At 39.2% G+C, this 16,302-nt stretch overlaps 1 protein-coding gene across 1 annotated transcript in view; it reads left to right on the top strand.

Moving 5' to 3' along the window:
- Positions 1–16,302, top strand: part of LOC102189950 (guanine nucleotide-binding protein G(q) subunit alpha) — a 322,174-nt gene that overhangs the window by 221,177 nt on the left and 84,695 nt on the right. Inside the window, exons 4-5 of the mRNA XM_018052093.1 lie at positions 11,926–12,054; positions 14,541–14,670. Of these exons, the coding sequence (XP_017907582.1) occupies positions 11,926–12,054; positions 14,541–14,670 (259 nt within the window). The remainder of the gene's footprint in view (positions 1–11,925; positions 12,055–14,540; positions 14,671–16,302) is intronic.

Genomic DNA, 16,302 nt, shown 5'->3' with positions numbered 1-16,302 from the left:
TACATCTGCCTCTCCTCACCTGTGGGACTTTGGCTTGTAAGTTTCATTTGCCTCAGATAGTGGTATGTGCTCTGTAATCTCTAAAGTGAACGAAAGTGAAAGTGAAGTCGCTCAGTTGTGTCCAACTCTTTGCGACCCATGGACTGTAGCCCACCAAGTTCCTCCGTCCATGGGATTCTCCAGGCAAGAATACTGGAGTAGATTGCCATTTCCTTCTCCAGGGGATCTTCCTGACCCAGGGATCGAACCCAGGTCTCCCACATTGCAGGCAGACACTTGAACCTCTGCGCCATCTCTAAACTCCCTTGTAAATTCTGAAATCCTTTGATTCTGTAACAGTAGATTGCCTTTATGTGAGAAACCATTATCCTATGCAATCAAGTGAAAACCTGGCACTCCTCCCCAAATTTACCTGGAAATGTATAGGCGGAGAGATTATTCTCTACATAGTTAAATTACTCAAAATGCTATTTTGAGCTCAGAAGAGGATAATTGATCTTGAATATGTTTGCTTTTTTTTTTTCCTCAAAGAGTGACAGTAATAACATGCAATGGACCTTTGTTTCACCTGAGTGACATATTTACTTCTGTTTTTGTTTTCTTTTATCTAATGAGCCGTATCTCCTAATAACCTTTCACAAGAATGAAACAAAATACACCCTGTAATTTGGGCTCTCAGTTGGCTCAATGGTAAAGAATTTTGCCTGCCAGTGCAGGAAATGTAGGAGACTCTGGTTTGATCCCTGGGTTGGAAAGATCCCCTGGAGGAGGAAATAGTAACCCATTCCAGTATTCTTGCCTGGAGAATCCCATGGACAGAGGAGCCTGGCAGACTACACAGTCCATGGAACCTCAAAGAGCTGGACACAACTGAGCATGCACGCATCCTGTAATTTGTCTTCTACAGTGAAGAATCCATCATATTCTAAGACTTGGTCTCTAGTATCACTTTTTCAAAATGCCTGGAGCCACTAGAGATGGTAAGACTTAGATAAGACTAACTTCTTTCTAACCTTTATTACAGAGATGTGATAGGGATAGGGCTTACCTCAACACCTGATGATCATTCATTCACTCTGCTTGAAGAGTAAGCTGGGCATGGGAGACACACTTCACTCTTGCTGTTTGCTCGTGTTTCGGCAGAGCATTTGCACGTTCAGTTGCTTTTCCTCTTCTTTACAGTCCCTTACCACAATCCACTCAGGATGACATGGTACCCAAATGAAAACAGGGGCACTGTTTCTACAGAACAGGATTGGAAAACCTGTAGGCCAAACTCAGCCGGCTGCCTGTCTTTATAAATTAGGTTTTATTAGAGCATAGCCAAGCCCATTTGTTTATGTATCGTCCAAAGCTCGTTTTGTGCCCAGTGGCAGAGTTTGAATTGTTGCAACAGAAGCTGAATGGCACACAGAGCCTAAAATACTTACTATCTGATTTCAGCCCCCACCCCGACCCCACAAAAGAAAAGAAAAAAGTTGCAACTTCTTCCTCCATGGAAGAAGACTGAATATTAAAAGGCAGCTAATATTCTGCTTCCATTTCTGCCATTTAGGGAGACCCTGCCTTATGCCTGGGATGCTCAAAATCAACCTGGAGATTGGTTTTTGAGAACGGAGAAAGGATGGCCTGCTGGCCCTCAGCAGTACTCCTTCAGTAAACTTGCTTTGCACAAGAAAATTTCAGATAGGAAGTGAGCTTCAGAGAGTGCTAGATTGTATTCCCTGGCAGTACCTCTAAATGCCATGCAAGGATGTCCAGTACTAATGATGGAATAAATGACCAGAAACACTGACTGAGTAGATTTGGCTCTGAGGACAAGGATTGTGTCTTATGTGTCTTGGTTTTGGCCCCATGTGGTGCCTGGTACAGCTGGTTAGAAGGGCATGATGGGATTTAACAGTCAGTGTAACCAAAGGTAGGACTGACCTGCTTCTGAAAGGGGCCTAACATAACACGTGCCTGACTGGGAGGTAACCCCACCTCCAGTCTCAGGTGAGCCCAGGACCTCTGCTTTCTCCATCTGGCCCATTCCTTTATTTTGACTCCTCACCTGCCAAGCCCTGTTTGAACTCTGATGGGCTTACCCTGATGTTCTTCTTCATGAGCACAAGGGCATCTTGATTTAAAGAATTTTGATCTGTAATTAGTTTAACTAACTTAATATGACCAGCTCCTCAAACCCAGATATCCTTGTCAAAATGGAAGTTTTGATTCTACAGAACCAGTATCCAAGTTATGGAGACATGACCGTGAGAGGCCGGCTTTAGTCAGCAACCTTTCGCTCACGGCCGTCTCTTGTCTACTGTCACTGGGTGAGCCACATCTTATCTGCACTGTCAGATGGCCGTTAGCTGGCACATTTATCTCCATTGTTAGAACGCAAGCTCCTTGAGGACAGGATTCACATCTCTTTTTTTTCCTTTGTGGCTCCCACCCAGGGCTATGCACAGTGCCCAGCCTTCAATATAGGCTTTCAGGGAAAGCTGTTGAACGATAATGATAAAAGAGTAAGTAATTTATGTGTCTGCTGATTTCTTCCCATCTCTCTTCTCTTTCCTCTTTAGCCTGTTCTAGTCCCCTTAGGTCTGCACCATGTAACTCATCCTCCGCTTTTCTACACAATTCTCCAGTGACCAGTTCATAATCATCTCTCCCTTCTTAATGCATTCATAGTTAGCACCTCACAATTTGGCACTTAATTATTTCTTAATTGATTCATCTGTGCTATCTTTACTTCCCAGGTAACCTGATGTCCCTACAGGCAAAGAATATGTATATATATATGTGTGTGTGTGTGTGTGTGTGTGTGTGTGTGTGTGTATATATATATACACTATAAGTATTTTTTACCAGCTCCCTGTGCTAGCCCCCCTCCTTCTCCAACACACACAGTGACTTGAATTTGACATACAACAGATTTTCAATAAATATGTGTAAATTAACTGAAAAATGAATTAAGCACTGTCATTACGGTTCAAGAAAGGCAGACTAGAATAAAAAGTAGCCTTCTGATGCTTGATACATCTTAGAAGTATAAAAATTGTGTCATAATTAGTCAAAAGCTTTGAAAATCGTCATATAAAAGATGAATAAATTAAGAAAGCCAGACAGGCAAATTGAAAAGGCCTCTCTTTCCCCCTCGTCTTCTCTTTCTGTATCTCTGTCTCTTTCACTGTCTCTTCCGTTGTTTTGGTTGTTGTGATATAGTTAATTTGGGACTCCATGGTATTCTGCTGTAAAGAATCCACCTGCAATGCAGATGATGCAAGTTCAATCCCTGGGTCAGGAAGATCTCCTGGAGAAGGAAATGTCAACCCACTCCAGTATTCTTGCCTGGGAAATACCATGGACAGAGGAGCCTGGTGGGCCACAGTCCATGGGGTCCCCAGAGTCAGACCCAACTTAGTGACTAGGGGGCGGTCCTAAGATGGCAGAGGAATAGGACGGGAAGACCACTTTCTCCCTCACAAATTCCTCAAAAGAACATTTCAACGCTGAGCAAACTCCACAAAACAACTTTTGTAGGCTGGCAGAGGACATCAGGCAACCAGAAAAGCAGACCATTGTCTTCAAAAACAGGTAGGAAAAGATATAAAAGACGAAAAAGGAGACAAAGGAGGTGGGGAGGGAGCTCCGTCCCGGAAAGGGAAGCCCGTCCCTGGAAGGGAACTTTAAGAAGAGAGGTTTCCAAACAGAGGGCAACATAACAGGAAGGGAAAAATAGATAAATAATTAAAACCAACTTAGTGACTAAACCACCACCACACCACATGGTTGATTTACAGTGTTAGTTCCAGTGCACAGCAAATTGATCCAGTTATTGGTATACGTATTCAGTTATACATGTACATATATTCATTCTTTTTCAGATTCTTTTCTCACATAGCTTATCATAGAACCTTAAGTAGAGTCCTCTGTGCTATAGAGTAGGTCCTTGTTGATCACCTATTTTATGTATAGTTGTGTGTGTATATGCATTCCAAGCTTCTGATTTATCCCTTCCCCCACCATTGTTGTTTGATTTTTTGCTCTTTTAATTACAAGGTCAATTTGTTTGAGCAACAGACTTAGTTAGGAGTCTTTTGCTCTGACCTAGGCCTGGTCCTGGAACTTGCCTGAATCACATAGAGCTGCCAGCTCCTTCCCCACTTGACACTAGTAGTCTCTTTATGGTTGACATTGGATCAACTATCCATATATAACATACTAAAACTGTTTATAAATGTAGTGATATAGTATCTTTTTATGAGCTGTTTAATTTACTTTCAAAAAAATCTGATTTTCTGAGTTGGTTTAGTTTTTTGGCAAAGAAAGATTGAAATACATGGTCTTTCCTGTTTTATACCACAGAATATTTTCCCTTAAGTAGCTTTCATAAACTGTGAGATTGTAGCCCCCTGCTACCACTAGGTGATCTTGTTTTAAATCTGGAATTTTGTATTTAAAACAAATAATTTCCTCTGAACAAATTCTCTGCTCTACCTCCTTGAACTCTGATCATGGTGTGCCAGATTTAAAGAGGAAAAAGGAAAGTTGAGCTCTTGAGAAGATAAAAGTGTTTGTGTAATGAGTAATCAGAAATCCTGTGCATCTAAGCCACCTGACCAGATTACCAGCCAGGCTGTTCTGAACAGCAGGATCTACCAAAGGAGAGGGGACACATAGGTGGGTTTTGGCACCAAAATCTGTGCTTGACTGTCCCCTCAGGATGGCAGTTTTGCAGAACGGTTACGTTCTTTAAAAAAAAAAAGAAAAGTCCACTTTGAATGTTTCTTTTACTTTTTTCCTTTGAATCCTGTGGTCACATCACAACTGTATAGTGACTGTGTGTTTCTAGTTTCTTGGCTTCTACTGCTTTTGACAGTGTCAAACAAGATCTCAGGCATGATCCAGCTTTCAAGTACCCTAAAACTGTTCCTCTAACAATGAGGTCTTAGTTTTGTTTTGTTTTGTTTTGTTTTTTAATGAAGTCAACCTAGTTTTTCTAACCTTTTCAATAATTAAAAATGTAAAATTCTACACAGAATCATTTTCTGTGCTGGGGCTTCATCTTAATATCTGACCTGAACTGCAAATCTCTTACTAATAAACAGCCTTGGTAGGAGGCTCTTACACAGGAGTTAAAGAACCCTGATACATGACCCATAGTGTTGTTACATTAAATGCTCCAAGGTGCTGTATTCAGTTATCTTACTATGTTTGGTTTGATTTAGACCCAATGTCAGAGATTTCTTTTTCCACTTACACCCGTGGGTTCTTTCCCCCTTTTGGTGTAATTGATAAGGCTTGTCTGCCTAATACTTGTGTTAATTTTTTGTAACCCCAGCTGTAAATTGGTACAGTTTACTTGCTGAGTCATCTCAAAATTTTATTCATGTTTCTTTCACTTAAAAAAAAAACCACTTGAATTTCTAATTTCTATGCTATTCTTGGCTTAGATTTCAATTATCCTTCCAGTCATAGGTAGTAGAGTAGGGCTTTTTCTATTTACTTCAAAAAAGTTCTCCTTGCATGTCAAATTGGAGCATAAATTAAATTTGAAGGTCAACTCAAAACAGTATTCTTGCCTAGAGAAACCCATGGACAGAGGGCCCTGACAGGTTGCAGTCAATGGGGTCTCAAAGAGTCGGACACGACTGAGTGACGAACATTTTCAAAACTGGTAACTGACAAACTTGTCAAAAACTAAGGAATCTCTTTTAAAAATATTCAGAAGAAGGATGCCATATTTAATTTGGAGCGTATTATTTTAGTGACATTCAAGTTTATCCCATATATTTTTAATCATTTAAAGTAATGGATTATATTCCGTTTATGAATTTATTATTGTTCTGCAACCAGAGATGGGATCCTGAAGTTAAGTGTAAAAGGATTTTAGCAATTACAAAATGTAATTATAAACAACTGGGCATCATTTCCTTAAGTCTTTCATATAAATCAGTCATGCAAGAGAAGGATGGTTCATGGATAATCCCCAAGGATTAGAGACAGATCAAAAAGTTTCCCAGAAAATGACTCTTTCCAAAATATGCATTCTTTCCTTCCCTGATAAACTCCCCTGTTCCTCCTCTTCATATAACCCTTTTCTTCCCACAAGTTGGTAAACTCCTTTCAGGCAGGGACCATATCCTGGGGATCTTCATTTCCTCGGCTCCCTTCAAGATGGTTGTTGAATTTCAGAATGACCTTGCATTTTTTCATGGTAGGAAAGGAACCATGGAACTTTTACTAACATGAGTCTCTTTGTTGTCTTGCTTTTCACTGTAAACCATCAGAAGCCTGTTTCTTCCATTAAAGGTATTGTGTCACAATCATCTGTTAATATGGAGAAGGCAATGGCACCCCACTCCCAGTACTCTTGCCTGGAAAATCCCATGGATGGGGGAGCCTGGTAGGCTGCAGTCCATGGGGTCACGAACAGTTGGACACGACTGAGCAACTTCACTTTCACTTTTCACTTTCATGCATTGGGGAAGGAAATGGCAACCCACTCCAGTGTTCTTGCCTGGAGAATCCCCGGGACAGGGGCGCCTGGTGGGCTGCTGTCTGTGGGGTCACACAGAGTCAGACACGACTGAAGCGACTTAGCAGCAGCAGCAGCAGAGTGAATTCCAGGGCCGGAAAGCTTGATACTGATAGGCACAAAACGGATATACCAATTATATAATTCAGTGGCCAGGCCCTAAAAGAATATCAGGAAGCACATCAACTCAATGAAGTTAAATGGATGCTGCCTTTCCTTTCTGTGTTGTCTTTACATTCATCAGAGGCATGTTAATTCAGAATTTGGTTCTTGCACAATGCAGGCCGTTAATAACCCAGAGAGGTAGTTACATGAAGATGGGTACCTAACAACCCCCATCCTCTTTTGTTTTCTCCTAGAAGGTATAACCTACCTTTCTAACCACTACAGTGTTTTCTATAAAGTAGTTTTAATATGGGTCACATGTTGAGCAACTGCTATGTTCCAGTCCCTTGGTGGAATGTTGGTGACCAGCTGCGAACAAAGGGAATCATGGTCCCTGACCCCATGGAATGTGAGAACCCTAAATGGGCAATCGTCTGTGGGGAAAATGTTGAGTCTTTTTTCTTTTAAAGCAGTTATGAAGTTTTCAATTATTAAGTGTCTCAAAGCAGTGAAAAGTGATTCAATCCCCATGAATGGATTGGAGTAAAATGAGTTTAATCAACTAAACTTCCCATTTTCTAGCACAATCCTAAATAAGTGTTCACTTCTAGACAGTTAAATAAGTCCCATGTGAACCATGGAGTTTTCTCTCTCTGACATCAGGAAAGAGCTACTACAAGCCACTTGTTACATACACATTGCCTTGGAAATGTACCTTGTACCTGTCACCATAACAACACCCCAAGAATGACCTCAGCAGCCACTCAAAATCATTCCTACAAAACAAATTGTAGCTATAATTAACTCTCTGAATTTACTCTGCAATATAAGTTTGTCCAGACCTCAGTGTTTCTCTGTTAAAGGTTAAATGAATGGAATAATCCAGAAAGAACCCATCCCTCCCATATTCCATCAAAAATTTCCCCCCAAATTGGAGGTGCTTCAGTGGAAAGTGCAATTCAGTTAAGAGATTATTCCATTGTTACCTCTTCTCAGAATGAGACAAGAATCAACAAATGAGCAGGCACTAGTCTTATCGTGCCAGAATTCCCACTTCTAAGGGAATAGAGTGACTATTTTCCCTAAGCAAATGTGAAATGCAAGAGGTGCTGTGAGTCCCTCCCAAGTCCTGAAGCCCGGAATGAGGGGGCCACATGGGACTGAGGCTTATGCAGGTAGAAGCTGTCCACATTGGCCTCTTTGGCAGTAAAGATGCTCATCTAGGCACGTTTTGCCAGTTCCTCCAATTATCTGCAACAAGTCTTCAGTCCTGGTGTAGCTTCTGAGCCACCCAGATCTTCCTGTAGGAGGAAGTCTTGTATGTCTTTGGTTTGGTTGGAGGGTTTGTTGTTCTGTTTTTCTAGTCTTGTTTTGGGGTGTTCTAGGTTGGATACCATATTCAAAAGCAGAGACATTACTTTGCCGACTAAGGTCCATCTAGTCAAGGCTATGGTTTTTCCTGTGGTCATGTATGGATGTGAGAGTTGGACTGTGAAGAAGGCTGAGCGCCGAAGAATTGATGCTTTTGAAGTGTGGTGTTGGAGAAGACTCCTGAGAGTCCCTTGGACTGCAAGGAGATCCAGCCAGTCCATTCTGAAGGAGATCAGCCCTGGGATTTCTTTGGAGGGAATGATGCTGAAGCTGAAACTCCAGTACTTTGGCCACCTCATGCAAAGAGTTGACTCATTGGAAAGGACTCTGATGCTGGGAGGGATTGGGGGCAGGAGGAGAAGGGGACAACAGAGGATGAGATGGCTGGATGGCATCACTGACTCGATGGACGTGAGTTTGAGTGAACTCCGGGAGTTCGTGATGGACAGGGAGGCCTGGCGTGCTGCGATTCATGGTGTCGCAGAGAGTCGGAGATGACTGAACGACTGAACTAAACTGAACTGAGGTTGGATTTTGTTTAACTTGGTTCTGGCTCTAGATAATGTATGTTGCAACTAGCAGACCTTGATACCAGTTCCTTTCGTGTTTGTTTGTTTGTTTGTTTTCTTTTGTTGGGCTATATCAGTGAACCGGACCTTTCTTTCCACCATCCAACTGAAGCAAAACAGCAAGGATGTCAGGCAAGAAGTGCAGTTTGCTTTCCAGCTAATTGGAAATGTATGAGAATCTTTAATGACCATTTCCTTGCCTTGAAATATGTTGAAACCTGGGCAATGAATAGACAGAATAGAGCCTAGCAAGCAGCAAGCGCCCAGTATAGGCTAACTGTTAGGTTGACGTTGTTACTCTCTGAACTATGCTTATATTGAAAAGGAGCAAAAGAATGATGAAGGGGGAAAATATTCTTGCAAGTGTGAATGCTTCAGATATTTAGCTACCATCTCAGTAGTGCCCGAGGTTCAGGAAGACACACCACTGACAGTACTTTTAGGGCAGCCTCTGAACTCAGGTCAGTGGCTTTCAGTTGCAGATGTGTATCCTGACCCTTACTCCATCGTGTTTTTCCCAGAGCTCAGTTCCCCTTCTAAATTGGAGAGAGAGACCTGCAAGGTTCTCACGTGCAGTGTGACTGGAAATCTCCCACTTCATATGCGGGTTCTTTCAATTCTGTGCAAAGTGCATGCGCCCGCATGCTAAGGCACTTCAGTCGTGTCCAACTCTTTCTGACTGCATGGACTGTAGTCCTCCAAGCTCCTCTGTCCATGGGGATTCTCCAGGCAAGGACACTGGAGTGGGTCGCCACGCCCTCCTTCAGGGGATCTTGCCGCGCCTTCAGGGGATATTCCTGACTCAAGGATCAAACCCACATCTCATGTCTCCTGCATTGGCAGGCGGGTTCTTTATCATTAGTGCCGCCTGGGAAGCCCTCTGTGCAAAATGCATATTTAAAAACAAAGTGGCAAGGTGTGGTCTGTTGAGTTCATCTTCAAGAAGCAGAAAGTCACAATTTCTCTTCCCACTGGAACACATGAACACCTTGTGTACAAGACTTGGTCACTTTCTGTTCTGACGTCTGGATAAGGTGAAGTGAGTAGAAGTGATTTATTGGGCAGCTTGTTTCTAAACAAGCTTGCCAATGGGAACTGGAAGTTCTCTGATTCCTGTGAATTAAATTTTTGTATATGGTAGTTAAATAAATGATGATCTTGCAGATTTCAAAATGTATGTTCATTTCAAGTTTTTCAAATCAGTACCTGGTAAATCAGAATACTCCATTATACAGAGTAACCAGTTATATTTACATTTATGGAGTGATGAGCTGGTGTATCTGTAGAATGAGATACAGGCCAGCTCCCAGAACATTGGCTCATTAATCCCATCAGGCACCTCCAAGACTGTGCCAAGACATTGCCTCAAATTTGGAGTCCAGTCCATTTTTATACTTCCTTCCTGCCTCTCAAGCTCATATTCTCCCAGCCTCTCCCTCCTTTTGTCCCCTAGCTACTTTTGTAATAATTAAAAGTATCAGGCTGATTCCTATCAGTCAGTAGAGAGCTAATTGCCAGCTAGAGAATCATTGATATGTTTGAGGTAAGGTCACTAGAATATTCATTAGTTGTTTTGTATTAAAAATTTCCAGACTAATACCTTTTTGTCTTAAAGAATTGATACAGCTGCAAAAAGGCAGTGATTTATTTCTTTATTAAAGCCAGACCTAGCTCTACTGTTTTATGATCCCATGAATCTTAGAGACTTAATGTGGTATTTTTTTCACTACTCAGTTTCAAATTTAACCGTATCATTGATATGGAAACACCACTAGTAAGAAGGATATTTGAGTAATGTTAAAACTAACTCTCAGCATAGGAAATCATCCATCCAATCAGCAAATAATCATGAAATACTATTTGCCAGGCACTCGTTTACGTAGTAAGGAATAACAGAGGGTGAGACAAAATCTTTATCCTGGATAGGTCATGTCAGCTGAGTTTTTATGCTCTTGCTAAGTTATGCCTCACACCAGACATCCCCTGTTCTGTATCTCAGAACTCACTCTGTCTTGTTCATGGGCATAAAGGTATTGAGGATATAGTCTCTTTCATGTCTATAATGGTTCTACCTTTTCTTTAAATCTTATTCACATGTTAGTTACTTTCTGTATATCGTTTGTAGTTGCATGTTTTGAAATCTTATCTGTGCTCCATCCCTTTCAGGGCCAAAGGGAATATAGTGTCTCTTTGAAATCATGAGGATACCATGCAGAACAGTTATATTTACCTGTTTCTCATCAGTTATGTGATTTCTCACCAATTATGTGATTCTCACAGTTGCAAGAATTTTTGTAATTTTAGAGAATGAAATATAACATTTTTGAAAAAACAAAATTCTACTGGTAGAGAACATATGTGTGGTTAGAATTCGGTTAGAATTGGGATGAGTAACACAAAGAAGTTTTTCTGATAGCAGAACAATTCTGTATCCTGATTGTGGTGGTGACTGCACAGATCTCTATGTGAAATAAAATTTCATAGTTGTATATACGCTCCAAAAATGTGTGTGTGTGTATGTGTGTAAAAATTGATGAAATCTAAATAATGTCTGTAGTTTAGTTAATACTATTGGATCAATGTCAGATTCCTGGTTTTGATAATATACTATGGTCACATAAGATGTTTTGGGGGAAATTAAATAAGGGCACAGGAGAATTCTCTATAATATTATTGCAGCTGCTTGTGAGTCTAAAATTATTTCACAGTGAAAAGCCTTTTTTTTTTTTTAATGGAGACATGTTATATAAGCAGATACATTTAAAGTTTAGGTGTGATGAGTCTATATAGTGGGAATATCTGGCGTTAGATATTGATGCCTCAGTAGCTAGAAATCTTGTGGCTTCACATTAATTGTGAATGACTCAAACTTTGGATAGAGTTGAGGACATAGTATGCTCTTGTCTTATAAGGAAATACATTCTAGGAAAGGATTTTGGTGTTCTGTAAAAAAGGAAAAAAAAATGCATCCAGACCTTATATGTCACTCTGTTATCTGTTTATTTATACAAATAACATTTGTGTACATAATTCAAAAGCTATTTGCTTAAAACTCCTGCTCAATCACCAGACCTGCTAAACAAGTAGAGGGCAGGAGACTGATTTAATTATTTTCTTCTCCCCCTTTACTTTTGGTCTGGGTTCTATTTGATTGCAAGAGAAGAAATGAGATATACTGTGAACCGTATTATCGTAGATGGACAGCCTTGCTATGACTTGTGGAAGGCTGACGGCATCTGTCACTTTCTGATTTTCTCTTTCTTTTCTCTTAGGATGCATTGTTTCCCTTCCTTCTCCATCAGCAGGCCATGTACGATGGCGTCACTGACATTCTCACTGTCTTCCCTCCTCCAGCTATCTTAATGACTTGGACCGCGTTGCCGACCCTGCCTACCTGCCTACGCAACAAGATGTGCTCAGAGTTCGAGTCCCCACCACAGGGATCATCGAATACCCCTTCGATTTACAAAGTGTCATTTTCAGGTAGTAACTGAGCCCATAAAATCCGCTTCCAAGTTCTTACACCTAGAGCACGTTGGTAAATATATATTGAAATCATGTCTAGACTTTAAAACAATAACACCTTTATACCAATTATTATCATTAGATACACAAATGAAGTAATGTGTCCCTGAGAGAGGAAGTAGAAAAAAAATGCATGAACTGGTTTCTTATTTCAGATTAAATCACTTAGAAATCAGTGAAATCAAAATAAGTTGCTTCAAAAATTTAAAACTGCATGGTTTTGAAAATGCATTGATTAACCTAGCCTAAATTTACATAGGAAAATAGAATGAAAATTTATTAATTTCTCTTTCACTACTGTTGTTCTTTCTGGGTCTTCAGCAGAAGTAGTCTAATTTTTTCTAAGATGACAAAAAATAAGACTGCTTTCATTTAACCTCTTATTACGCAATCACTCAGATGTACTTTTAGTTAGAATACAAGCCACATGGTGCATGGAGGAATGAAACCATGTGAATATGCTTTTGGGTCTAGAAAGTTGAGTTACTTGGAAGAACCCAACCCATTTAAGGCAGCTACATAGAATATAAGGTTGTGAAGTGGGAGTTAACGTAACTTCTACAGTGTGACTCTGCCATGTTACTCTGATAAGCAGGTCCTTCATCATTGCCTGCAAAGCACTGTGTGTTTTATTCTAATCAGTCTCAGCACCTGCGGTGGCATCTGGCTGCCATACACTACTCTGTTAGACATATCCATAAAGAGAAAGTGTCAATAAAGACACTTTGGAAATAATTTCTGAGCATCATTTTTTTCATTAATAAAATGGTTACATTAGGTGATCACTAAGGTTCCTTATATCTTCAGCATTCTGGATTAAGTTTTGAGTTCATAGCATTTGGAGATCTTTAATTTGAAACACCACATTTCCGTCTGCTTCTAACCTTGTTAGAATATTTTCAGAACACATGTAGCATTTCATGGATCATCTCCTCTTTGCTTTATGATTAGTGAAATCTGAAACCATGTCACTATTCCATCTTGGGAGGTTGTTCCTTCATTTTGTGCACCAGCTTTTTTTTTTTTTTTTTTTTCATTTTGTGCACTAGCTTTTTAAGGACAGTTTTTGGTACTTCAATAAAAATAATGACAGAATAATAATTTCTTGATACAATCAAAAGCATTTTATAGAGCTTAGCATGACAGGATTTCAGGAAATGAGGATTTCATATAAATGAACATACTATTCACTCAATACCAGAGAAGAGCTAGCATTTTAATATTTATATAAGAATCTAGTTTTGATGTCTAAGAATCTAGTTTTGATGTCTGTAGTTCATAGGTCTCCATGGATCCATCGTTTTGCCCCTCAGATATCTCTTTCATGAAAACTTTTCTAAACAATCACTGGAACAACCTTGATTTCTTAATTTAGGTTTAACGCTGAGAGCCAGGAAGACACCAAGAACAACTACAGTTCTCAACAAACACTTTCAGAACCCTACCCTCAAACTTTTGTACCTAAAACTCTCAATTTCTGAAAATATTTATCTTGTAGATGTTGTGTACATTTTAGTCAACAGTTTGAAGAAACTTAGATTCAATATTAAGTTCTGCTAGATATTTTCATGTGGACATTAGCATTCAAGTTAATTGATGTCAGTTCCTGAGCAACGAGTTAGCACAGAGTTGATGTGTAAAAAACAAATTCTTGAAATAATTCATATGGTGGCTTCTTGCAGCATTTTAATTCTATACTCATGACTTATAGCAGCATAGCAAGTTGATTCGTGCGTAAGGCTTATTGCACCATGTCATCGGCATGATTGTACAAATTATTGTCAATATTGGAAGAAAAAAACAGCCTCAAACGCTTGAAGATCAGTGGGGTTATGTTTGCATTTACTTGAATATTTACACACTCATGTTGAAATGTATGGCATCTTACATCTTTTAAATGCATTTGATTAACCTAGCCTAAATTTACATAGGAAAATAGAATGAAAATTTATTACTTTCCCCTTCACTACTGCTATTCTTTCTGGGTAATACTTCTAGCTTCTGGGTAACATTTCTAGCTTCCTTGAGAAATACATGAAGATCTTCATTCTCATTTTATAGGAAAAGAAACTGAAGACAGTATTTGCCATTAGAGGTGAACATGAATAAAACTCATTTTGTTTCTGACTCTTCTGTGCTTGGTCAAATAAAATACCCTCTTTGCTTGGCTTAGCACAGGATTTCTTTCTTTTCTTTTTTTTTTTTTACAAAGTCATAATTTTCATACATGCCAGGTAATCTTTTAATAACTGCAATGATTTATTATGTGGAACGTCTTGACTTTGATTTTGGGTAAAAGAAAATTAGTAGATGGTCAATAAATATTAATTGAATTGACTTTGGTGACCATTCTCTTCAGAAAGTACATTTCTTACGTTTATAAGTAAAGCTATATTGATGCTTTTCGTTATGTGCCATTAATATGAATGTTATTAACCTTGCAGAATGGTCGATGTAGGGGGCCAGAGGTCAGAGAGAAGAAAATGGATACACTGCTTTGAAAACGTCACCTCTATCATGTTTCTAGTAGCGCTTAGTGAATATGATCAAGTTCTCGTGGAGTCAGACAATGAGGTGAGTGCTCTGTGAACAGGCAATGGATTATCATTTTAATATCTGATACAAATAACTGATGGGGCTTGGGGTAAACTGACTTCATTGCTTTCTTAACTACTGATTTGAGAATTTTTAAAATAATCCTGTTGTACCACTCAGAACAATAAGATGTTTGAGCAGGTCTGTGTGTTCAGGTTTAATTAGACCCCATTTGATACTTTTTACACTAGACAGAGGCTCTGAAAATGAAAATAACCAGGAAATCCCTAGGCTAGTCATCACACTATTTTATAGCCTTCTTCCTACAGGATGGAGCTAAGAGTGTTGGAGTGAGTCAGCCTGTTTTGTTTTGTTTTCATTTTGTTTGAATCATTGTTTGTGTGAGGGGTGGGTCCCAAAGAATACTCAAAATCTCTCTTGGCAAATGTGAGTGATTTTGCAGCTGGGCTCTAAATCAGTTTGTTCTGGAGCCAAGAAGTGTCCTGGTGATGTGGCCTCTCTGCTCTTACAGAATTCTGGAGGCTATTGCATAACTTAATCTCTTCTAAGCACTGAGTGAATGAAAAAGCATCCTTGTTATGCCTGTCTGGAGAGCTGATTCAGGGTTGTCATCTCCCTATTGCATAAGATTCTAACAAGTATAAATAAGGATTTTTAGGATGATAAAGGCGCCATCATGAGTCAGAGTTGATTGTGGGGAATAATTAAGGGCCATATAAAGCAGTGACTTTGATCTGGAGTGCGGTGTGTGTATTGGGGAAATGGAGAAGACACCATTGTTTTCCTGCTAGAGGCAGAGTTTGCAGACTGACATGCCAATAGCAGATGTTAAATATCATCCTAATAGGGTAGAAAATAAAGAGAAGGATGTGGGAAATCCCCAATAGCTGATTAAAATAAGATCTGGCATATTAAAATGTACTTCTAATTTTGTACATTTTGGGGGTACACAAGAATTCTGGCTTCTTGGTCCTTTTAAATATTTTATTTTTCTTCAGGTGTTAGTATTTCCATTAAAATACAGACCCAGTCCTCTTTAGCATTTCTTTTGTATATAGGATTGATAAAAAGTTGATGAACAAATATCCCATATGGAGATAAGTTACCTATTCATACATTTTGAATGTTTCCTGGGTTACAAGTATATGGCTTTTGAACCAAAGAAGTTCTTTTTTTTTTTTTTTTTTCATATATATCTTGTTATTTAAGGGACTTCTTTTTAATAATGAGGTTTAATCACCATTTGCCTTCTGTAACACAAAGTGCCTACAAAGTATAAGATATATGAGAATTATCACACTTTTGAGTTAAGCAGTTGCCATCAGAATTTTAGCTATGATATCTCAGTATGTATTTTTATTTTTATAGCTGTTTGTTATTCCATAATCTTTGGATATAATATTTTAAAGACATTGCATATTTGGGGAGAATACGACAACATTTTTCACTTATTTGAATGTTGAATCAAGACAGAAAATATTTTGAGGGCTCATTCTACTCTGTGCTTGATACCAGGGTATCTAAAGAGATACAGAAATGGGGGAAAAAAAATTGATACTGGCCTAAGGGACCTCATAAAAAGAAAGATGCTTTTGTCAATATAGAGAGTAGGAGAGGAAAATGTCCTTGGTTATAAAGGTCATCATTTCT

Source organism: Capra hircus, chromosome 8 (genome assembly GCF_001704415.2).
Source record: "Capra hircus breed San Clemente chromosome 8, ASM170441v1, whole genome shotgun sequence".
In the NCBI taxonomy this organism is placed as follows: Eukaryota; Metazoa; Chordata; class Mammalia; order Artiodactyla; family Bovidae; genus Capra; species Capra hircus.
The sequence above is the reverse complement of the archived record's forward strand: the minus strand, read 5'-3'. Positions and strand labels throughout refer to the sequence as shown.